Source organism: Dipteris shenzhenensis, chromosome 29, assembly GCF_047967505.1.
Source record: "Dipteris shenzhenensis isolate YYH24624 ecotype China chromosome 29, Dip_SZ_1.0, whole genome shotgun sequence".
Classification (NCBI taxonomy): Eukaryota; Viridiplantae; Streptophyta; class Polypodiopsida; order Gleicheniales; family Dipteridaceae; genus Dipteris; species Dipteris shenzhenensis.
In genome coordinates this window covers 33,903,839-33,928,279 of record NC_141624.1, presented here as the reverse complement: position 1 = coordinate 33,928,279, position 24,441 = coordinate 33,903,839, and the positions used below count along the sequence as shown (strand labels likewise).

The window sequence follows — 24,441 nt, the reverse complement described above, 5'->3', positions numbered from 1 at the left end:
AAAACTCCTACTTTCTTTTGAGTCTCAGCAGCTCGTCTAGAATTGTTTCTCAAGCCTAAATGTCTCCTCATCTCAAAATAGATCATAGGATCTCCACAACAAGTGCAACAACATAGTTTATGCTTCATAACAGTGATTCTCAACATAAAGATATCCAGCAATCTTTATAAGCATCAATGTAGTGGAATCGCACATGGCTTATCTTCCAAATTGATGGCGATTTCCAACTTTTCTTTACCTTTCAATCTTTATTTTCTGTAGTGCACACATTTTTGTATGTCAAATGAGCTCTAGGTTTATCTTCTATCTTGCAGAGCTTGTTTCATAGTTGCATTCATTTTATGAGAGATTTTAATAGAGAGTGGTATACATCCAGCAATTTTATCATGTTCAAATGGCATCTTCCATCATTCTCAGAGTTTGACTATAGTGGTGAGCGCTATAAAGTCCAAGGGTGTGTACAACTATGCAAATCTAATCAAGGGGTGTGAGAGATGAGTGGGAAATCATTTCCAAGAAAGTCCTCATTTGGCATATATGACAAGCAATTAAGTCTAACAAAAGTTCCTAGACACCTATGCTCTACTCTACAAGTTTTAATCAGATTCACTAGGGTTCTCCTAGTTCTTCATCTTTGCTTGGATTTTTTTCTCATATGTTCTTGGCTTCATAAGTCTTCCCAAATTTTCTTGGTTTCATTGATCTTCCTAAATTTTCCTAGCTTCACATACCTTCTCAGATATTTTGGGTTTCCTAGGTCTTCCCAGATTTTCCTAGTTTTGCAAGGCTTCCAAGTTTATCCATGAGTTACAAGATTGTGTGGATTTGGATTGGCCCAATTCTTATTTTATCTCCTTTCTTGGATCATAATGACAAGCTATATTATCATAATTATGTTACGTGGACATTCAAAATGGAGAATCTGCTAGGTCTACATAAATTGATCAACATTGTCAATGGCATTTCAACTCATCCTATGGCTGTAGAAGCTCAACCAACATGCAAGAACTTTCTACATTTGGATAGCTTGGCAAATCAGTATGCCTCCATGAATATGCCTCCTATTTATTTTATTGGAAACCCTATTGAACTTAGCAAAAAGGCTATCTTCTGAATCTTTTTTAGACTTTTGTTGAGAATCAAGGATAAAGCACATTAGCTTAGAGCCACTGCTCATTAAAACATTGACGATCCAAGGTTGATCCAAATAGCCTTGAATGGAACCTGTTAAGGATTTTGAATAGTTTATGATGGCAAATTGTCAGGCATGATAATGCACCGACATATTCAGAAGGAATGTTTGACATACTCATAGTAAAATGAGCCCAATCTTAATGACAATAGTTTCAACAATAGTCATGGTAGTAAAGGAAATACCCGAGATAAAACAACCAAAAAAATAGCAACCAAGCATTTACAAATCATGAATATCATGTAACTATAATTGTTATAGCTACATGATATTCAGGATTTATAGATGCTTGGTTGTGCTATTTTTTTGGTTTGGTGCTTCAAGGAGCAGGGGATCTTTAACAATAACAAAAAAATTGGCCTTCACAAATAGGTCATTATGAGTATCATTAGATTTTTCTTACAAACTGCTGTCACATTCACAAACCTTCATTTCTATTGAGTCACAACATTCACAATACTTGAATGGTTAGTTGACTTAGGTGAAGATTGGATGTCTACTATTCAATAGGATCTTGATGCGAGAAGTCAATTGCTTATTGCCAAAGTGAAACCTTGTGATTTCTAGGGTAAGGTCTCACTTCCCTTTAGAACTTCCTCAAGGTAGTAAAATCTCATTAATGATGTATCTCATGATCCAAATTTATTTCAACCTTTGTTACCAATTGGTTCGATATTTGACAATAATCATGAAGTATTCATCAACAAAAGAGGAATTTTAATTTCAGAAGATACTCCAAGGTAGATAGTTGCCAAAGGAAGAAAGGTTGGCAGTATGTTCATGCTACCCACAAATCTTCCCACCTAGTGGGTCAATTCTCTTGATGTTTATTGTTTTATGGCAAAAGAGGTTTGGTCATTTGAATTTTCAAGGTCTCATCAATAATATGAGGAATAATTTGATTGAATATCTATCTCAAATTGAGATTTTGGAAAAATATTATGAGCCATGTTGCATGGGTAAGCAACACCAAAATTTCTTTCCTCATTCTCAATCTGAGACCATTAATGTTTTATAGTTGGTACACACAGATATTTGGGGTAAAGGTTAGACTAAATCCCTTAATAGAAAAGCATATTATATCACATTCATTGATGACTACTTTCACAAGACCTAGATGTATTTTCTAAGGGGGAAATCCGAAGCATTTGAGATATTTTAGGCCTTCAAGGCTCTTGTGGAAAACAAATAGGGACGTATATCAAGGACCTCTATTGTGAATGGAATCTGGAGAGAGTCTAGAGAATCTTGAACTTGAGTGAAGTGATTAGCTAGAATGGCAAATTGGGTTCAACCATAGGTGTCATAAGCCATGATAAATTATTTTCTTAAAATGCGAATGCAAAAGAACGTATGCATTTACCATGACAAGCCATGATAAATGGTTGTCTCAAAGGCATAAAAAATGCAAACTCAAAAAGAAAATGTATTTGTTAACGTGAGGGAGAATTGTGCTCAAAGAGATGATCATGAAGAATAACCATAAGCAAAACACACACAGTGAGAGAGGAAGACTTGCATATATTGTACAATATGAACAAGCCTCCATTAGAGCTAGAAGGTTATACAATATTTACTAGAGGGTTTGGGTTTTCCCCTTATACCTTATACCACTCAAGTATGATCCTTAAATGAATGTTGAATTTACATTCTCAACAACCTCCCTTAAATCACACTTTGAGGATAGGTGGAAATTGAATCTATACACTATTGTATTTGAGAAATAGAAAACATAAAATAGAAAATTTGAAGAAAGAAATCCGAATATCAAAATTTGAGAAACCGAAAAAATTTGAGAGTAGAAATTTGAGATAATATCATGATGTAGAATCTGGGATCTAGATTCAAGAGACAAAATTCATGATGATAGGAAAAACCCAAGAAATGTGCAAAAACAAGAACCATATGTAAAGACAAGGGCCATATGTAAAGACTACTGTACTACAATAACCAAAAACAAGAACTATTGTACTACACCTTATCAAGATTTCCCCCTCTTACATTGCAGTAGGCTTGGATAGACTCCAAGTCTAGTATGGAGAAGTATGAGAGCTTCTCAAAGCTCAAAGTCTTGGTGAAAATATCTACAGCCTACTCATGGAAGATCAAATTCACCAAAATAGATTTCTCTCCACCAACTGGTGATGCACTTCAATGTGCTTAGTATGGATCTAGAAAATAGGATTTTGGGCTAGATTGATATTGATCAGACTATCTGAATAAATGAAAACTGATTGATCGATAAGAAAGTCCAACTCAGATAGTAGCTTATGAAACCAACACACACACACACACACACACACACACACACACAATTTTATCATTTATTCATAATTTTGTCTTTTCTCCTTTTTTTCTTTGCTTGTTTTATAAAAATGTTAATTTGTAACATTGGATATATTCTAGACCTTATGAGGTATATAAATAAGAGTATATCTACAAAATGCATTAATTGACACTCATAGGCAACTACACCAATTGCTTGGAAACAATATTTTATAGATATGTTTAGAATTTGTGGTACTCCCAAAGTCATAGGCAAGTATGAGGGTTGCATGATTACTTGATGTAGGATTTGATGCATGATGATGCAACATGATACGATGCATGCCAATGCTACATGATAGGATGTGACACGATATGATGCATGAATGATGCTACATGACATTTAAATTTTTTTAGGAAAGTAGAATCAACATGCTTAAACATGAGAAACCAAATGTGATTTTATTATATCATCGTAACAAATGTATGTATAAACAATTTGCCTTCCATCACTATTGTGTGAGCTTTAGAGCAAGGCCCATCTCTTATAGCCAAGTCCCCATCACAACCAAACCCCTGCACAGAGGGTTGCATGCTTACTTGATGCATGATGTGATGCATGAGGCTACAACATGATATGATGCATGACAATGCTACATGACATTTGAAAATTTTAGGAAAGTAGACTCAACATGCTTAAACATGAGACTCAAAATATCACTTTATTACATCATCGTAACAAATGTATGTACAAACAATTTGCCTTATCACTTCCATGCAAGCTTTCATCTCTTTAATGGGGCACATAGCCAAATCCCCATCACAACCAAACCCCTGGAGTTCTCACCTTACATCTTCATGTTTAAGCCTCTATGATGGGTTTTTTGCCACGATCTTATGACCAAATTGTGTCGGAATGGCAATCAAACACTATCACACATGTGAACACCCAAATTCAAATAATTACAAGAATTCTATTAATAGTACAAGGCAAACATGTCAAATCGTGCACTATGTCTCCATTGAACCTCTAACTCTAGTGCAAGCCAGTGTTTCGAGCATGGTCTTACTCGTGATGGAGAATCGGTCGTGCCTAATTCTCATCACTCTCATCCTATAGTTACTTCATTTCTCTGAAGGTGTTTCTATGGTTCTTTGATACATCTTGCGCCATTACCCAAGAATGATTCCAACTTGACAAGCATCATTGGAGTAAAATCAAGCTAGGGTGCAAGTCTGCATGGAACCATTGGGCCTAATTCAAGCATACTAGTATATCCAAGACAGTATGCATTAGATGGAACACATTGGCGTAAATTAATTTGATTTTTTGCACCACTTCTATGGCCTTATCCAAGAAGTGTATGCATTAGATGGAACACATTGGCATAAACTAATTTGAATTTTTGCACCACATTTATGGCCCTATACTTGTGCCCTCCTCTTTGGTCCTCCCTCCAAGTGCATCCTCTTTGGTCCTCCCTCCAAGTGCACATCACCGTGAAGGACCTTTCATTAAATGGCAACTTGAGAAAAAATTGAGATAAGAGCCACCATTGAAGTAAGGCATGAAACTCCATAGAGACTCCCCTGAGGTAGCAATAATAACTTGAACCGAGCAGATTGTGTGCTATTTGCATGGCCACCTCTCTTCATGCTTCTGATCTATGACTCCTGGTAGTGCTCTTGTTACTTGTACTACTTGCCAACATACCACTTGTGATATAATAGACTAGGAGATCCTATTAGATGAACACAATAGATAGTCCCATATGTTCCAGATTAAATTTTTTCACCTTGGAAGGTCTCTTTCTCTGTCATATATAACACACAAAAACATTTCTTATGTGACTACCTCACTATTGTAGCTTTTGCACATCACCTCTAAGCACCTTCCCTTTCATGACTGCAATGCCTCCTGCCTCATCTTGCTCAGCTTGCTTCTCTGCCATCCAAAACATTAATTTTAACTTCTTCTCCATGAGAGTTCTAAGGTTCTTCTTGTCAAATTATAGGAATTTGCTTTTGAGCAAAGCCCATAATGCATCCCATCATTCCATATGTGATGCATTGACATCGTTGGCAAATGTTGGTCTTGCAACACATGACTCTCCAAACTGTGTTTAGACATTGCCAATGAGGGATTCGACCCAAAGCAATGCATCAGACTCCCAATTCACAATACTAACAAGCCCATGGGTTTGGGCATCTTCTTCTAGCATCCTCTTGTTCTTAAACCTACATAACTCTCAGTGCTCTCTATTATGGCCTCCATCTCTCTATTATCCATGCTATTTATATGATCTAGCAATTGTTCTCCAAGCATTTGGTTAGCTAGTTTATGTTGTTTCAATGTTCACTCATGCCTATACTTAGATCCAACATAACCTTCCATCTCATAGAAAAAATTGTACCAAAGTTTACAAATTGGATACAATATCTACATATACAAAATCCATGTATTAATGCAACTTGTGGTGTACAACATATAGTACATGATACAGAGTGCATGCCAAAAAAAATCGACAAAAACCATCTCCCCTTCAAGAGAGTCTTAGGGGCTACATCTAGCCCCATCACCTTGTGGGTGCAACGACCGGGTACCATTTTTGTAGGTCACGGCATAGGTGGGGCGAGGTAAATTACCTCTAAAATCCAAAGCAATGAAAATGTCCTGAGGGGCTCCTTATGTACGTGTGACAACAATCCCGCTATTGACTATAATAGCTATATTGCCAACGAGAGAAAAATATCGTTATTGTCAACAACAAGGGTAATGATATTGGCAGTAGCAAGCCCTGTACCGCTAGTATGAATGATACTAACAACAGTTCACTTTTCCATCAATTATAAAGCCAATAGTATTTCTTTTACTATAACAATAATATGTAGTCTACTGGTGGTAGAGCATTATTTGCCATCGACAAATTTACCACAGAGGTCAAACTTGCACCCAATATATCATAGGACTAAATTCGCTTGCTTTTGAGCACTTAAAAGTCCATCAAACAAGATATAAGCCTTATGAATCCTGATATGAGAAATTTCACAACTTCAAAAGGCCATGCACTTGTAAAATTGGAAGGATATGAACAATTGTTTGGCATATGGTATAGTTTTGCCAACAAGAGAAGGCTACAAATAAACAAACAAGTGCTTCTTTGAAGTAATGTGCTTAGATGCACCAGTGTCAAAATACAAACTACATCTAAAGTATCACTTACACTACATGAGCTATCGTCAAGATTAGGACAAACCACTTTGCAACCATATAGTTTGCTAAAGCATTATTTTTGTCAACATCTGAAGCCTTAGAAACAGAGATAAACATTCCATCGTCCTTGTTTTATTTCCTACGTTCATTGATATGATGATGACCTTGCTTCTTATAATAATGGCATGTTCCCTTCTTTGCTTTGCCAACATCATCCCTTGCCTTGTTAGGTGGATGTCCTAGAGTAGCTATGCACCACCTTTAGGCTTGACTTACTCCTATCATGGAAAACAATGTTACAAGAAGAGGAGGATTTATTCTTTCTTGTTTGTTCCTCCTGCAACAACAAACCCACTACCTCTTTGAACTGAAAAGTTTAAACATTGCCAGTGTGGAAACTCGAGTGGGAGGCCTAAATGACTACAATGTCCAAGAGATTGGTCTTTTCTAGAGATAATTTCATCAACATTGAGAAGTTGGTCTCTGAGAACCTGGATCTTAGTCAGATGCTCTGACAGTGTATCACCTGCATGCATATAGGTCCTACAAGACCTGATAGGAGGAATTATAACACTTTTGGCTAACAAAGAAATCAAGGCAAGAGCATATCACGAGCATCCCATCTTTATTTGTTCAACTGTAACAGCTAATGGTTTTATAAATTTGTAGTACTACAGCCTAGCCACTACTTCAACCTGGTTTTTACCACGTGTGGCTGATACATTAGGTGCAACATCTATGGGACAGGGTTCATTCCCATTCACTAGTCCCCATAAACCCTTGGCAACCGATAAATTATGAACCATGAAACTCCATAAAGAGTGACCAGTGCCTTCAAGCTGTCCTCTTAAGACAGCTCCACTAAAATGGGCTATCATTATGAGCCATATTTCACTGCACAAATGACTGCCATCTTTGGCTTCAAGTGCTAACTCAATGCAACTACTCCTAACTGCTTGCAGTACCTGCAAAGTGCTCTAAAACCCCATAGAAAAATTCGAGTCCAGAAAGCAGAATCAAAAATCAGAATTTGAGCAACACAACGAAACCTGGGCCAATCTGAATCCAAGATAGTCCGTCGAAATCCAGATCCGAGGCAAAAGAGGATCCGGGGCGCAGAATACAATCAAGGCAGCAGAATTGAATTCAGGGCACAGGATAGAATCCAAGGAGCAACGGGATTCGAGGAGTACGATCGAATCTGAGATATCAATAAAGCAACATCAAATCCAAGCAAATCCAGAAGCAGAATGAAATGCGAGCCAATCTGACCGAATTCGTGCCAATCCATAAAGCAACATCAAATCCAAGCAAATCCAGAAGCAGAATGAAATTCAAGCCAATCTGACCGAATTCGTGCCAAACGGTGAAGCAGGATCAATTTGGATGCAAGCCCAATCTAAAGAAAAATCCAAGACAATCCGGAACAAAATCAAGAAGCGAATTCGAGCAAATCCAGAGACAGTATCTAGACAAATCCAGAACAGCAATCAAGTCAAAATCCTGTGCAAAATCGGGGATAGAATCTGGTGTAGGATAGGTCTGCGGTGCAATCCTCCAGGAGCCTTGCTTGCAACTACATCGAGTGGCAAAGATATTCCTTGACCACCAGGTTGAATGGTGACGGTGTTCCTTAGCAACCATGTTTCTTTCCGAAAGAGATGCAACACAAATAGGTCCCAAACGAAAACAAAACCAGTCGTTTTGATTTTCATGAGCTAGAAGAACATGTTGTGCAGCAAGGCAACCTCACAAGAGGCTTTGTCTCCTTCAAAAACGTCAAGGAAGAGGAGTGAAATCAAGATGGCTTGTTATAGGAGCTTTTTCTTTACAAAAATCAAATAGAGCAAGTGCAAAACAGTCTCCTATTCAAAAAGAGGTTGACCTAGCAAAAAACGACCTTCAATATTGTTGCTAAACAGGCCGATCCCATACAGAGAAGCAAAATGACCTGAGAGGGACGAAAATCTGCTTAGAAATGCAGACTCTGAACAGAAACAAACTAAGGTTGAAGACAATCTGACTGAAAGAAAGTCAAGTCCTGATGGCAAGCACGAAAAGAAAAGCACAAGAGTGTAGAACTTGAAGCAATAAGATCAAGACCTTATGCTCTAATACCAAATGTTGGAGGAAGAAAAATATGATAAAAGGTTCTACCATCAAAGGTGAATGAAAGATACCAAACATAGGTTTCTAGATGAAAGGCAAGGTCCCTCTTAGACATCGTTAGGTAGAGATGCCATTGCTTGCAATGAAAGTTCATGAAGTCTTGGGAGAGAGACACTCATAACACAAAATACATATTTACATAGAGTAAAGAGCGCCAAGGCATCAAGCTAGTTTCTTTACTAAAAAAGGGATTTGAACATAAACATATTTGCTTGAGCCAATACCAAGCTAGACACAGAGAGTTGTGGCTTCCATTTGGACAAGCACAAATAGTACAAAACATCTCCCATGGGACGCACATTCTTGTTTAGCCATAATCAAGGCTTTGGGTGGAGAATGAGCAACACGTCCTAAACTAGGTGACCTATTCCGATAAATTCCACCACATCCTACATGTTTGTTTAGCCATATTAGGGCTCTGGGTGGAGAATGAGCAACACGTCCTAAACTACGCGGCCTATTCCACTATACAATATAAATTGCACCACATCCTAGATGTTATGATACCATTATCACTTTTCTCACAATGGAATCGCATGAATGCTATGTGTACATACATTTATCAAGTCATGGAAACTAGGAACTCTTCTTAGTGCACACTTTATGTCAACACACATCAGCAGAAAGTTCACCCCAACTACTTTTAGCTATGATTGTAATGCAATTTTACAGTCCCATACATTGTAGCTGGGATGAACATGATGAGGATGTGATGATCATCATCTCTCTCTCTCTCTCTCTCATGTGAACCTCATTCCATGTGATCCTGTTTATACATCATATATTTGATGCATTGAAAACTATCCATTGAATGTATCAAATATTTCTTAAATTATTAGACGAAAATATTTTGGCTTGGAAATCCATCTTGAGGCAAGTGCATTATTTTTCTATTTTGAGATTAAATGAAATGCCCATTGTTATTGTAATGTGTAAAAGATAATTTCACACTTGTAAACTCCAAAGTGTGTCGAAATCATTAAAACTGCCCACTGCCATTATCATGTGACAAAGATAATTTCTAACCTCTAAACTCCAAAATTTTAGCCATACCTTTATTTAAGATGGAATTTTAAGGATGAGTACAACCACCTTGCAAGCATGACCCTAAAGTTCATGTGTCTACCATAGAGTCAACCATTTGATCAAAGAAAAACATTTTCAACTTGTGTGCATGTGTGTGTGTGTGTTTTGGGGGGGGATTCTCGGATCTATGATTCTCCACTTGGCTCTTATGACTCCATGCTTTTCAAAAGAGTACTTCAAGTACCCTCTCCACTCAATTGCCTCACACACTACAAAGCACTTTCAAATTCCAATATCAAGTACATATCAGAGGACCTTTGCACTTTTCACTTCAATAAATGTACTTCTCTATCCCTCACTATCAATAACACTCCGCATTTCCTTCTGTAGTCTTCTTCTCCACCCACAAAATTTTATTTTACTCTCTTTAAGATCTCTCTCTTCAAAATCTTTGGACACACTATACTAACTAGCCAAATGAATGCAAATGGCGGACTAGTTTTGGCTCTTCAAAAGCTCAGCTTCGAACACAAGGCAATGACCTGTACTCTCAACAGCCAGGCTCTCGACAGGAGCCTGCAGGTATTCCAGCAGCAGCTCTTACCTCCCAATTCAGCGACACTCTTTTCACAATCAATACATCTTATACCATCTTCATAGAATAAAGGAGAGGGAGAGGGGAAATCTTAACTCACATTACTAATTCTACACTACAGCCCTCCACTATGGTAAGGGCACCATGCACTTTCTGTATGGGATTACCCAGAGAGTGCCATGTGGCATTTGACATTGACACTTATTCAGGTTAGTATTTATTGACATTTATACGTGATGTTGATATTGCTCAACAGGGATGCACTCCAGTGAAGCACATAAGAAGCAGAGAACAAAATTGAACTCTCCGGTTGCAAAGTCAATCAAGGAGCATGTGAAAACAGATTATAATAAACCCATTCAAGCAACCTGTTTTGCCCTAATCATACACTTCTTAAAACTCCCCATGTTCATTCATCAGGAAGAATGTCATACAATGCATTCTCTGATAGGTTTTCAGCATTCGCCATTGGGCCTGTGAACCAGAACCTCACACTTATAATCCAACTACCAATCACAGCTACAAGGACGACTCCAACAGCAACAGGAGTGTAATTCAAAGAGCCTGCTGTTATAGGATACTGGACAGGTAAAGAAAACAATACACTGATTGCCACTACCCACAATACAGCTACCCAACCAACAAAAACACCAAATGGGCCAAGATTGAAGGGTCCAGGAGCAAATCTCTTTCGAGCAATGGTGATTCGGAAAAATGATGGCAGCACATAAGCTATGTACAAGCCAATAGTTGCAATCGAGACCATAGCTTGGAAAGCTACCGAGCTTACAAGAGACTGCAAATGAGAGAAGATGCATCATGACGCGAGATAATAATGTCCTGATGCCAGTCCAATACAGAAACGTGTATAGAACCATACCGTTAGAGCCATGATAAATGCAATCGCAGCAGAAAGCCACACAGCATTTAAAGGTACTTCCCACTTGTTCACCATATGCCAGACATTTGAAAAAGGCATCGCTCCGTCTCTTGAAAAAGCATATGTCATTCTATCCAGAGGAAAGTTTTGCATAAATGTATGATGGTTGAACATAGAAAACTAAATAATCACCAAAGCAATCATCATCCAGATACCAACATTCAAAACATAATTTATAAATTTAAGAAAAAGGATATGAAACTATGGTGATAAATAGATTTCTTAAAAAGAAGCAAAGGTCCAGAATATACCGTGAATTGCTTGTGATTGAGCTCATGCCACAAAAAAACACAGCAACAGCAACTATTCCTAGGCAGACAATACCTCCAGTTCCAGACCCATATCTGTTTTTAAAAGCATCATAGAATACTTGAGCAATAGCATATCCAGCAGCATCATTGTTAGGGTCCAGAACATGTTGCAGGTCAGTAACAGCGAACATGATGCCCAGGACATATGCCCAACCAATCACAATTGATATGGCGACTGCACTTATGATGCCATAAGGGCCATTTTTGTCTGACGAAATTGTTTCTTCCGACTGCAAAGGAGCACAAAATGAAACAGTCAATAAGCTTTTCGAAGGAAGACTTCATTAATGTTAAACTTGATGGAATTTGTTGTTGCGCCAAATTTTTACCATGTTAGCAGAGGCATCATATCCTGTGAATGTGTATTGGCTCATTAAAAGTCCTAGCAGGAAAATATATAGGCTGCTGTGGATATTATAGGAATTGTTGACATTGAAGTGCTGGAAAACGAATTGTGCAGTTGCTCTTGTCGGAGAAACAGTCGGCACAAGAATTGTCAGCAGAAAGACGCCTGGAAAATCATGTCTAATAAGAAAATCAGGTAAATTGTATTCAAGCCACTGATCACCATTGGCCACACTTAGTATGACATCATTTCAAGAACAAAGAAGATAAATTATGGGATTCTTAGACTATGGAGCAAAACCCCTGACATTTCAATGGGAATTCAAGTGACCTTAGGTCGGCAACGCTGTATTTTTAATCTAATACCAATAAAATGAGGTCTGCTTATAAAGTAAGACAGGATTCAGGATATGAAGTCAAAGCTTACCAACAATGTTCCATACAGCTGCAAGAGTTCCAAAATGAGAGAGCCAATGAATAGGAAGGCTATTTATAGCTGCATGCAGAAAAAGAATCCCTCCATGAAATCCTAATACGACATACTCAGATGCCATATACCCTCCCCCATTAGCACCTCCTGTGCTAAGTAATATAATAATTTGCAGAAGAGTTGCCAAGGAATAATCCACACTGGTTGTCACAGCCCACTGCACCGCCACTTTTTTAGAAATGCATTTCACAAAGAAAATTTCCCTCTAGTCAAATGTAAATTGTTGATGCTCACAGAAGAGAATTTTCCGCTCAATATTTCTTAAACAAGAGAGGGCAAGGAGTAATTGATCAAAGCATTATGTTTGCAAGAGAGAAACCAGAAATATTTCAAAAGAAAAGATTGGGACAAACAACAACAAAAAAGTATTAAATCGTTGCCTAAACCTTCTAAAATTTTGTTGAGATACAGACCAGGCCAAGTATGTTGAACCTGCACATGCAATGCCAATCATAGAGATAGGTGAAACACATGTAATCTGATAGCTATAACAATAATTAATTTTTAAGAGTTTTAACTGAAACATTCCAGATCAAGCTCACCCTATAATCCATTCCACTTTGAAAAGTTTCTGACTGCAAGCAATTCCACAAGAACCTGTGCACTAACACATTCTAGACAAGCTCATCCTAAGGTGCAATTGTCTAATATGAGGTTTGTATTTCCATCTTTCTAAATGGTGTTCCATTTGTATATGAAAGCACTTTTTTATAGTAACAACAGATAAACAATGCATTTAGTAGATGGATGTTGTTACCATTTGCAAATGACAAGCTTCAGAAGTATGTGACAACGCAAAGCAATGTCTACCCTTAACATGGTACACTCCTGGCTATGCCAAGAAAGTCCTTAAATGACTGTTCCAGATGACTTCCGGGAAGTGGCATTGCATACATTATTGTAACTTCTTTTGTTACTTAAAGAAAAGCAGGAGCATCTGTGCTGCAGTATTTACATTGTTACGTCTCTAATAGGACATGTTTCAATCTTCACAAAGGCCCCTCACAGGGAAGGGGTTGCCACTAATGAAAAGTTGATGAGAGTGTGGCAGCACTTCCCCCAGCAGTCTGAGGAGCAGGCACGAGCACTTGCAAATTTGAGAGGGGCTAGCAGCAGGATGTTGGAGTCGACACAGCTATTCCAGGCCTGGAGGGAGGGGCTGTGTCAGGGGGTCACCGGCACCACAGAGGCCTGGTGGAGATGCCAATTCTCTGGGACAGGTGTACCCCTCCGAGTCTTGTTCAAGCACTATGATTTTAGAGAAGCGGAGAACGGTTGGTAGAGGGATATGATAGACCCAGTCTTCTTCAGCATTGGTTCAAGAGAGACACTTCTCATCAAGGCAATGACTTCCGACAGTGACACGGAGAAGGTTGTCGGGTTTGACTCCCTAGAGTGGCAAAGGATCAATGGAAGTACTAGGGACAAGATAGGATATTGATCCCCAACTGTGCATGCATCAGGTCACTCAATGGAGACTCTGGCTATGGGAGGGCCACCCTTCAAGGGAGTTGCTATGGGATTTTGAAGATTGGTGCTAGCCATCCAGGGTGAGGCAGACAGAGAGGATTGGACACAGAGCCCCTTTTTCTTCTACTTCACCAAAGTGATCTCTCCAACATACTTAGTGGATGGGAAGAGAGTCACAACCTAGAATGTCCAAGACTCGGCTCGAGCCTCTCGACTGCATCCAGAGTTCTCACTAAAGGATAGATTTTGGGAGACTGAGGCCAGAACCTGCCACCGCCAACATTTGGCATGATATCATCCAATACCTTGCACCCCACCTATGAGCAACATTTTGAGAATGCATACAGGATCATGCCCTTTGGGCTCTGCAATGCCCAACAACCTTCCAGTGCCTGGTCATGAAGCTCTTCTTGGAAACTTCCCTTGCTTCATGGCAAAGGGGCCTCCCACCTGAATCCAGTTGTGCAAAGGACCATCTCCAAAAGTTAAGGTGCAGTGCCAAAAGGCACGCTTGCATTTAAGCCTAGACAATTGTTTGTTTTTTGCGCTCAAGGGAGCTCTTTGGGACATTTTGTTTCAACAGACAACATGACTATGATCCAGCCAAGGTGGAGGTGATCCTCAACCTCCTCATTCCATGAACTTCTAGGGAGGTCGAGTCCTTCTTGGGACTTGTGGATTACTACCAGAGGTTTATTTGTTTCTAAGCCAATGTCGTCAAGAGAGGTCCTTCATGGCTAGAGGCTCAATGATACTCCTTTGAAGACCTAAAGGAGAGACCAATACGAGTATTGATCCTACGCCAACCCAATTGCGAGATCATCTTCCATGTTCCTAGAGATGCTAGTGGCTCAACAATTAGTGCAGTCTTCGGCGAACCCAATGAGGACCACAAGGTGGATCTGCCTGCCTACTTTGCAAGCAGACAACTGAATGGAGCCAAAGGGACTTGTCGACCCGTCATGGGTATACCTGAATTGGTAAGGGTTCTTTGTATAGTAATTGGATTTGATGTTAGAGTTCAAAAACTTCTCATTTTCACTATGTCCATCGGGGTGGACCCTTGAATCGCACAATGGGTAGGTCGAGTGAATCAAGGCTTTGAAGTTTGGACAATACATCGTAGCCTTTCCTCAGCAAGATCATTGCATGTATTGCAAATTGTTACCAAGTTATCTCTTCATTTGTTGCCTCCCCCTTGTAATCTCTTACCCAGTATATATAAAAAAGAAATTCACGTTAAGTCAGACCAATCAACAAGTTTGTGTCATCATGGATTTTTCTTGTCATGACAAGAGAAATGATTATTTAGTTAATTAATAGTCATTAGAACTTTATTATTGTTAGGCGCCAATTTGATGGTGCGGTTATATGTTTGTATTTATGATCGATCAAGCGGTGTAAATAGTACCGCCAAAACTATGTAACATTGGCCAATGATTAGTAATAAAGATGTGCACACACGAGTCTAGGTCCTAGGGGCAATAGGAAAGGGAAAGGGTGCATTAGAGTGCATTGAATGGTAGGTGCATGGGTCATAGGCTAAGGGTAGGTGTAAATGGGAAGATGGAACTTGAGTGATCTCAAGGGACATTAATGAAAGGGTATCACCCTTTCATTGTGAATCTCACGTAGCATTCTTTCTACCACATTGCATTCATCCGTCATCTCTCTCCCACCTTGCATGTAGGTCGAAAAAGAAACAAGTACTCTCACGAGGGCGCTCTTCCCCATTGGAGGGCCAATCGGCATTCAAATTCTGCATGCATTGCACACATTTGCATTTTCGAAAAGCGTGGATCTTCACATTTGGTATCAGAGCGGCGACGATCCACGAGCGGGACGAGAAGAGGGCGACAGTTGTGAACGACGGAAGTCGCGAGAGGTTGGCGGAAAAGGATCACGATCGACCGATCTCGAGGTTCTGAGACAAGGGGGTTTTTCTAAAAATTTTGGCCTTCAACGGCGAACGGCGAACGGGGTGTTCTGTTTTGCCCCCCCCCCCCTCCCCCCCCCCCCCATGTGAATGTACCCTTAAACCGTGAGAAAAAGGGATTCCCGTTCTACCTAACCGGAAGTCGGATCGGAATAAGATTTGAAGGGAGTGATCCACCCATAAAGCAACCCCTATAACGGTATCTAGAGCTCCAATCCGCTCAAAACAAGTAGCCCAAACGGAGCGTACCAGTTTACAGCAGAAATACAAGAAGAAAAGCTTCAAAGAGAAGGGAAAGGAGGTCATTTTAAGTGTCTTCTCAACACGAACGAAGCGGGAGTCGAATAAGTACCACCACCTCTACAACACTTGAAGTTTGCTGTAAAATAAACCTTCTTTTTTGAAATTACAGCAAGACATTTTCTCTCTTGTATTAATAAAAGGAAAGAATGGAAGGGGAAGGGACATATAACAATGAACTTATTCCTTTTCCTCCATTACCCCAAGGAGAGAGAGAAAGAACACCTTCACCCCCTCTTGAAGAGGAAGGATTAGGTGAGAGTTATACACATCTTGAGTATGATAACCCACAAATAGATTTACAGCAGTCTCTCCTTCAAGAACCTACTGATAGGGAGTTCTCCTTTCGTAATGAAAGAAGAAATGAGACCAGCCAAGAACAAGGTGATGAGTTCACACCTTTAACTCAAAACCCAATACACATGGATTCTAATCCAAGTGCAAGAGGAAGAGAGGAGACTCCTGTTGATAAGCTGGTTTTCCAGCTTAGCAATATGATTGAGCAGTCCATTATGACAAGATTAGGGACTAAGAGGACTTTAAACTTCGGGGATGAAGAGTTGAGTAACCCTTCTAAGAGGTCCAAATTCCAACCGCGAGAGAGAATTGAGTTCCCCAAATATGATGGGGCAAGGGAGGCTGACAAAATCCTCAATTGGATTCGTCATTTTGAGCTATACTTTGCCCATCAAGACAAGACCGAGCAAGAGAAGCTTGCTCTTGCCACATTGCATCTGCAGAAGGATGCTCTAATGTGGTGGTCCTTGTCACAAACAGGAAAAGAGCCTATTCATGAATGGGCTAAATTTGTGGAGCAACTAAAAACCACTTTCATGCCACCGAGGCATGAAGAGAACCTAACCTTTCGTTGGGAGAGGTTTAGGCAGTTCGATAATGAGAGTAATGCAGATTTTACAGCCAGATTTTGGAAACTCTCTCTAGAGTTACCCGAAAAGAGTGAGGAAGATAGGAGAAAGAAGTATTTAGCAGCTTTAAGCCCAAAAGTAAGGTACGAGGTTGAAATGTTTAACCCGACCACGCTTAAGGACCTCACTAAGCTGGCTGAAATAGCCGAGAGAAAATTGAATCCTCGTAAACCCTTCAATAAGGAGTATGGGTCATCATCTAAGACCAATAATATACCCACTTTTAGGAAACCAAACCGGTTTAAGAATAATAAAGGGAAGGGTAAAGCTCTTGTAAGGAATGTGAATAGCCAATCACGTCCTGGATGGGTGCCATTTCCTTCTATGACTAACGAAGAGAAGAGGAAGTTGATTAAGGAAGGAAAATGTTTCGGTTGTAAGAAACATAAGCCAGGGCACGTATGGCATAAGTGTCCCGTTCTCTTGGCTAAGATTGCCAAGACGAATTCAGTAAAAGGGAAAGCCAAGGCATCCAAGCAGGAGGGTGAGGCTTCTACCTTGTCACCCTCGAAATCTACTGTGACTATTGAGCCAATAGTGAATGCTATCCATTCAGCCAATACCTTTGGGCCTCATGATCTTTTTAAGGTGTATGGATTCGTGAATGGACAGAGAATAGTGGTTCTCCTAGATGATGGATGTAATTATGACTTAGTAAGTGATAGATTGGCAAAATTACTCCATCTTAAACCAGAACCTATAAAAAACATGTCGCTTTCAGGAGCTTTTAGGGGACACAATGAAGAAGACACATCCATAGTACGAAATATTCCTTTTCGTATACAAAAATATAGAGATCGAAGGGATTTTCTAGTAGCCCCTTTACAAGACGTTGACATGATACTAGGTAAACCATGGCGGTATGATTTTAACCCTGCTATTCATCCTCATACTCATCATTGTTGCTTTGTACATAAGGATGAAAACATAAGGATCGTAGGGGATCGGGACGTGTATACAATTCCATTGATTACTCCTACCCAAGCCAAAAGATTGGTAAAAAGAGGGGTAGATTGTAATCTTGTGTATATACGGGATTCACGAGATCTTCATATCTCAAAAGAAGATCGGAAGAGAAATGAGTTCCTTAGAGCTTATGAGGATCGATTTTCAAGAGATGACTCATTCGAATTGCCCATGGAGAGAGAAGATGATCATGCCATAGACTTAGAGCCAGGAGCTTCCCCTCCATGTAGAGCCCCATATAGGATGAACAGGATAGAAATGGAGGAGGTAGAAAAACAAATTGAAGATCTGTTGCAAAAAGGCCTGATTCGACCAAGCAGTTCTCCATTTGGAGCACCTGTATTATTGGTTAAGAAGAAGGATGAATCATATCGTATGTGTATAGATTACCGTGCTTTGAATAAACTTACGATTAAGAACCGGTATCCGATTCCAAGAGTGGATGATTTATTGGATATGCTTAAAGGTGCTAAAGTTTTTAGCAAATTGGATTTGAAATCTGGTTATCATCAACTTCGTATGAAAGCTGGGCATGAACATAAGACAGCTTTTCGCACTCTCACTGGACATTATGAGTTTTTGGTCATGCCTTTTGGCCTAATTAATGCTCCAGCCACTTTTAGTAGGCTGATGAGAAGGGTTTTGCGACCCTACTTGGGAAAATTTGTCATAGTCTTTTTTGATGACATTTTAGTGTTCAGCCAGAATGAGGAAGAGCATAAGGATCACCTTGCTAAGGTGATGGAGCTCCTAAGGAAGGATCGATTGTTCCTAAATATCAAGAAGAGTGAGTTTTTCAAGACAGAAATAGAGTATTTGGGACACATTGTGTCTGCCGAGGGAATTCGGGTTGACCCTAAAAAGGTCAAGGCCATAATTGAATGGCCAATACCCAAAAACTTACATGAGCTGAGATCCATCCTAGGGATGTGTAGTTATTATCGCAGATTCATTAAGAATTTTGCACGTCTTGCTTCCCCACTAACAGATTTGTTGAAGAAGCATTCCTTGTATGAGTGGGGAGAGGTACACCAAGTAGCTTTTGAGGAGCTTAAGAGAACATTAGTGACTGCACCAGTGTTAACACTTCCGGACATGGACAAAGAGTTCTTTGTTGTATGTACGGATGCAAGTGGTACCTCGATTGGGGCAGTGTTGATGCAAGGAGGGCATCCCATTGCTTATGAGAGTAGAAAACTTCAAGGGGCTGAATTGAAATATATCACGTATGAGAAGGAGTTATTGGCAGTCATTCATGCTCTAAAGTTATGGAAGCATTATTTATATGGTTCTGCTTTCAAGATTAAGACTGACCATCAAAGTATCAAGCACTTGTTCTCTCAACCCATTGTCTCTTCAAGACAAATCAAATGGGCTGAATATATTCAATCCTTTGGGCAACCAAATATCGAATATCAGCCGGGAAAGGAGAATTTAGTAGCTGATGCTTTGAGTAGACGGCCCCAAATTAATCACGTTTCTGTGATTAAGGAGAAATCATTAGGAGCAATGGTTGAAGCTTATCCTTTAGATGAGGACTTCGCTGACATTTATGGGAAGATTCAACGTAATGAGGTTGGGGATTTAGAGGCTTATTCCATCGTGGATGGATACTTATTTTTGGGACATGCCATATGTGTACCCAAAACATTTCGGTATCTAGTCATGAGTGAGTTACATGCGAGTCCATATTCTGGACATAGAGGTATTAGAGGAACCATTGACAATATTGAGAGATACTTCCATTGGCCTAAACTTCGCAAAGAAGTTTCGACCTTTGTTCAACAATGTGACGTATGTCAGCGCATTAAATCTGACACAAGTAAGACTGCTGGTCTTTTGCAGCCTTTGCCTATTCCTTCGGAAAGGTGGGAACACATTACAATGGATTTTGTGTCTGGTTTCCCCAAGGTTGGTCAGTTTGAGCAGATTTTCACTGTTATAGATAGGCTGAGTAAACAAGCTCATTTTATTCCCTGTAAAAAAGAGTTGTCTGCTCCTGAAACAGCAAGGTTATTCATTAGGGAAATCTTCAGGTTACATGGGTTACCAAAATCCATTGTATCCGATAATGATGGCCGTTTCATTAGCAACTTTTGGACAGCTCTATTAGAGAATCTCGGAACCAAACTGAAATTTACTACAGCCTTCCATCCTAAAGGAGATGGACAAAGTGAGAATGCCAATCAAACCATAATTACTTTACTTCGAGCTTATGTCCATGACCAACCTAGAAGGTGGCCAGAGTTCTTACCCATGTTAGAGTTTGCTTATAATAACACTGTACATACTTCCACCAAGAAAGCCCCATTTGAAATCATCTATGGGCAATGTTTACCCACTCCAATAACACACTTGGGGGAGCGAATTTTTGCCGCTGACCAGTTTGCTGAGGATATGTCACAGGTTATTGAGCAGGTAAAAGAACATATTAAGAAGGCCCAGGTTCAACAATCCAAGGCAGCCAATAAAAAAAGAAAAGAAGTTTATTACAAGGAGGATGATTGGGTTCTATTGAAGATTGATAAAAGAAGAATCAAGTCAGTGAGAGGAAGTACCAAACATGTCAAGCTAGCACCGAAGTTTTATGGTCCATTTCAGATTTCAGCAGCTTTATATCCAGAAGAAGGATCCAGAGCGTATGAGCTGAAGTTACCAGCCCACTGGCGTATGAAGAACATCTTTCATGTGAGCAATTTGAAGAGATACCATGGCGATACTTCTGCGTTTTTGGATACTCAGCAGCAAGAAGAACCTGAACTTGAAGATGGGACTGAAGTTCTTACTCCGGAACAGATCGTATACCATAAAGAGAAGAGTACTCGTGGAAAGAAGAGATATATGTATTTACTGAAGTTTAAAAACCAGCCAGCTAGTGATGCACAATGAATGGAAGAAGAGTTCTTTACAGATTTTCCACAGATACTCGCAGATTACAAAGAGGCGATGCAATGGCAGAAGTAACAAGAGAAAGTGCACATAAGAGGAAGAGACAAGCAATAATCCAGAAGAGGACTTCTGCTCATTCAAGCAGGAGGGAGTGTCATGACAAGAGAAATGATTATTTAGTTAATTAATAGTCATTAGAACTTTATTATTGTTAGGTGCCAATTTGATGGTGCGGTTATATGTTTGTATTTATGATCGATCAAGCGGTGTAAATAGTACCGCCAAAACTATGTAACATTGGCCAATGATTAGTAATAAAGATGTGCACACACGAGTCTAGGTCCTAGGGGCAATAGGAAAGGGAAAGGGTGCATTAGAGTGCATTGAATGGTAGGTGCATGGGTCATAGGCCAAGGGTAGGTGTAAATGGGAAGATGGAACTTGAGTGATCTCAAGGGACATTAACGAAAGGGTATCACCCTTTCATTGTGAATCTCACGTAGCATTCTTTCTACCACATTGCATTCATCCGTCATCTCTCTCCCACCTTGCATGCAGGTCGAAAAAGAAACAAGTACTCTCACGAGGGCGCTCTTCCCCATTGGAGGGCCAATCGGCATTCAAATTCTGCATGCATTGCACACATTTGCATTTTCGAAAAGCGTGGATCTTCACATTTCTACCCTACTTCTCATGCCATTTGTGAGTGATATATGCCTCAATCCACAAATTTAATTATCAGATTGTAGTGTGAGCAAGACTGCCCAAGCATAGAGGAGTTGTTCACCAAGTAAAACTAAAACCTCTTCCTAGCTAGTGCAGGTGCCATCTATTCAGGACACGAAGAAAGACATGCAAATACTTGAGACTCGATTCGCTGACACTCCAAAGGAAGCTGAAGGGAAAGAAATGGCATAGGAATAGTTGCACATAAGGAAGGACTACAAAAAATTAAGAAGGCGGAGAAGAACTATAATGAGGCATGCCACTGCTAGCAAAAACCAAATCCACATAGATGAAAAGGAAAAGAAGAAACTTGAGGTGAAAGAGCACAGGCTTTTGCCCAATCATTGACCCAAAATACATCTTAACATAAAATCTACCAACCACATACTGTTCTAGTTGTAGCCAGATTGAACATAGTCACTAACCACACGGAATTGTGGCGCCTTTCCATCACAGTACTCAGGTATCCATATTCATCTGATACGATTGGCACTTATGCCTGCTGAATTCTTCAGCCTATGGAGGGATAAAATTGTAACAATGAATCCAGTGTTTTGCTAGCAATGTAAGAAAGGTGTTTATCCTATTTTCGGACAGATGGCCAAAAGTCCTAAAGCGTCACTTACTTTTGCTGATTTTGTCCTTAGTTCTGTAAAGCTTTTGTTAGCATTGCCTCCTTAGAGGTAGTGCTATAGTGGAGGATTGAAAGTGTTTTGTGAATTTCCAAGTGTAATTAATAAATAAATAAAATTATAGTGTCTTTAAATGGTCATTTATGGATATCATCCTACAAAAATTGCCTTTTAATAGCCCAACTCCCTTAGAAAATTTGTCTGCTTTCTCTTTTGCATCCAAAAATGCTTGTTCTATCACTATCCTAGGAGGCAGTGCCCACATGCACTTGTGCACTCTTGTACTTTCCATTAGAGTAGCTAGGGAGCTTTATGTGTTTTCAGAAAATATTTGCTAACTAGCTTGTTTTCCCTCACTTCTAGAGTGGGTTTTTAAATAATCTCTCTTTTGTTGATACAAACCATCCTTTGTCCATCTCTCTCTCTCTCTCTCTCTCTCTCTCTCTCTCTTCACAAGATCTAAGACGCAGTGCCCATGAACATTTATGCTCTTGCATTGGAGTCAAATACAACATTTCAAGTTAGTAGTAAGTAAAAATCTCCATACCAACCAGTTATCCAGGATGCAAAGGGGCCCCATTCTTTTCCTGCAAGTTGGTAACTCCAGAAATAGAGTCCTCCGGATGTAGGATAGGCAGAGCATATCTCGGCCATAGACAGCGCGACAAACATTGTAAAAGCACCAGCAATAGGCCACCCATAAGTCATAGAAACAGGACCTCCGTAAGAAAGTCCAGTATTGTACAAAGTCGTAACTCCCGTGAGAACAGAAATTATCGAGAAGGAGAAAGCGAAGTTAGATAACACCCTGTTGAAGAAAAGAATCAGGAGGGCGCTAGTTATTCAAAATCGTTTTGCATTGCATCCGATCCAGCATTATGACGAAAAACTTTAACTTCCATGTTGATTAGCGAAAGCCTACGAGAGGTCGCGTTTCAGCTCCTGCTTGTAGCCCAGCTCTTTGAGGCGCTGCTGGCCAGAGTCGACGAGATTTGATGGAATAGTCATGTTGACAGTTCAGAACTTTGAGCTGTGGAACATGCACACGACCCAAGATCTCGAGCACCCGAAGGATCAAACGTGGGTTTGTTACGCAGCCGAAGCATTTAAAAAATGGGTTAATACGTACTTGGGTGAAGGATAACACAGTGACACGCAACGCCATTAAGAGGGCAAGGACACATGGGGGTGGTTGAATGGGAGATGGGAAATGGGAAAGGTGTGGGTGAGAGATCATTTAATAGGGTGGGAATGCTATTAAGAGGACAATTACACCTCGAGATGGATGAATGGGAAACGATGAGGGTGGAGAGTGGAAAGTATCTCAATGGGAACGTGGAGAGTGGAAAGTATCTCAATGGGAGCCTTTAATAGGCGTGCACAAATTCAAGCTCCATATATGTCTCTCTCATCATCTCTTGAGATTCCTATTATGAACATTATGATATAGTAAGAAATATCAGAATAACAGCTCAGCCCAGTTGCCATACTAGCCCTCTAACTTCCCACTACGTGACTTCCATCAGCATCCAAAGTTAGGATTAAATTCCAATATCATGTGAATGTTTCTCATGACTTTGAATCTCCAAAACACTCCCCCTTCCTTGATGACAAGCCATGCATCACTCTAAAAAGTTAATGCTTTGAATCTCCAAAACACTCCCACTTCCTTGATGACAAGCCATGCATCACTCTAAAAAGTTAATGCTAGCAATCATAGCACATTCTTGCTAATGTTTTTCCTTACTTTAGAAAACTCTTTTTTCTATGAATTAGAGGGGCTACACATTATATACTTGGCTAATGGTAGGCTTCTAGTAGGGGGACATACTAGATTGTTTGTGGTGTGATATGCTCCTAATATTGTGGTATAATAACTTCTTTTTAATAGAAATTCTTGCTAGCAACCTCCCTTCAATGCTTCAAAATTTCATTAGGCACATTTTTTAAATTACACTTTACTAACAACTATCTATGCACACATTCATACATACATTATGTGTGTGTGTGTGTAGATTAAAAAGTCCCATCAATAATTGAGACATACAA

General features: G+C 39.8%; 1 protein-coding gene across 2 annotated transcripts; it reads right to left on the bottom strand.

Moving 5' to 3' along the window:
• Window positions 1–10,831: 10,831 nt before the first annotated feature.
• Window positions 10,832–23,688, bottom strand: LOC147882741 (amino-acid permease BAT1 homolog). 2 transcript variants are annotated; one of them, XM_087400180.1, is made up of 8 exons: window positions 23,315–23,688; window positions 22,940–23,200; window positions 12,961–12,979; window positions 12,485–12,704; window positions 12,042–12,223; window positions 11,653–11,942; window positions 11,342–11,471; window positions 10,832–11,257 (listed from the first exon to the last, which is right to left on the bottom strand). In XM_087400180.1, exons 1-8 carry the CDS (start codon window positions 23,398–23,400, stop codon window positions 10,871–10,873), a joined length of 1,575 nt encoding a protein of 524 aa, XP_087256306.1. In that variant the 5' UTR covers window positions 23,401–23,688; the 3' UTR covers window positions 10,832–10,870. The 2 variants fall into 2 exon arrangements, with proteins under 2 accessions (XP_087256306.1, XP_087256307.1); XM_087400181.1 differs by lacking the exons at window positions 22,940–23,200; window positions 23,315–23,688 and adding an exon at window positions 22,186–22,933.
• Between the last annotated feature and the right edge of the window lie 753 nt (window positions 23,689–24,441).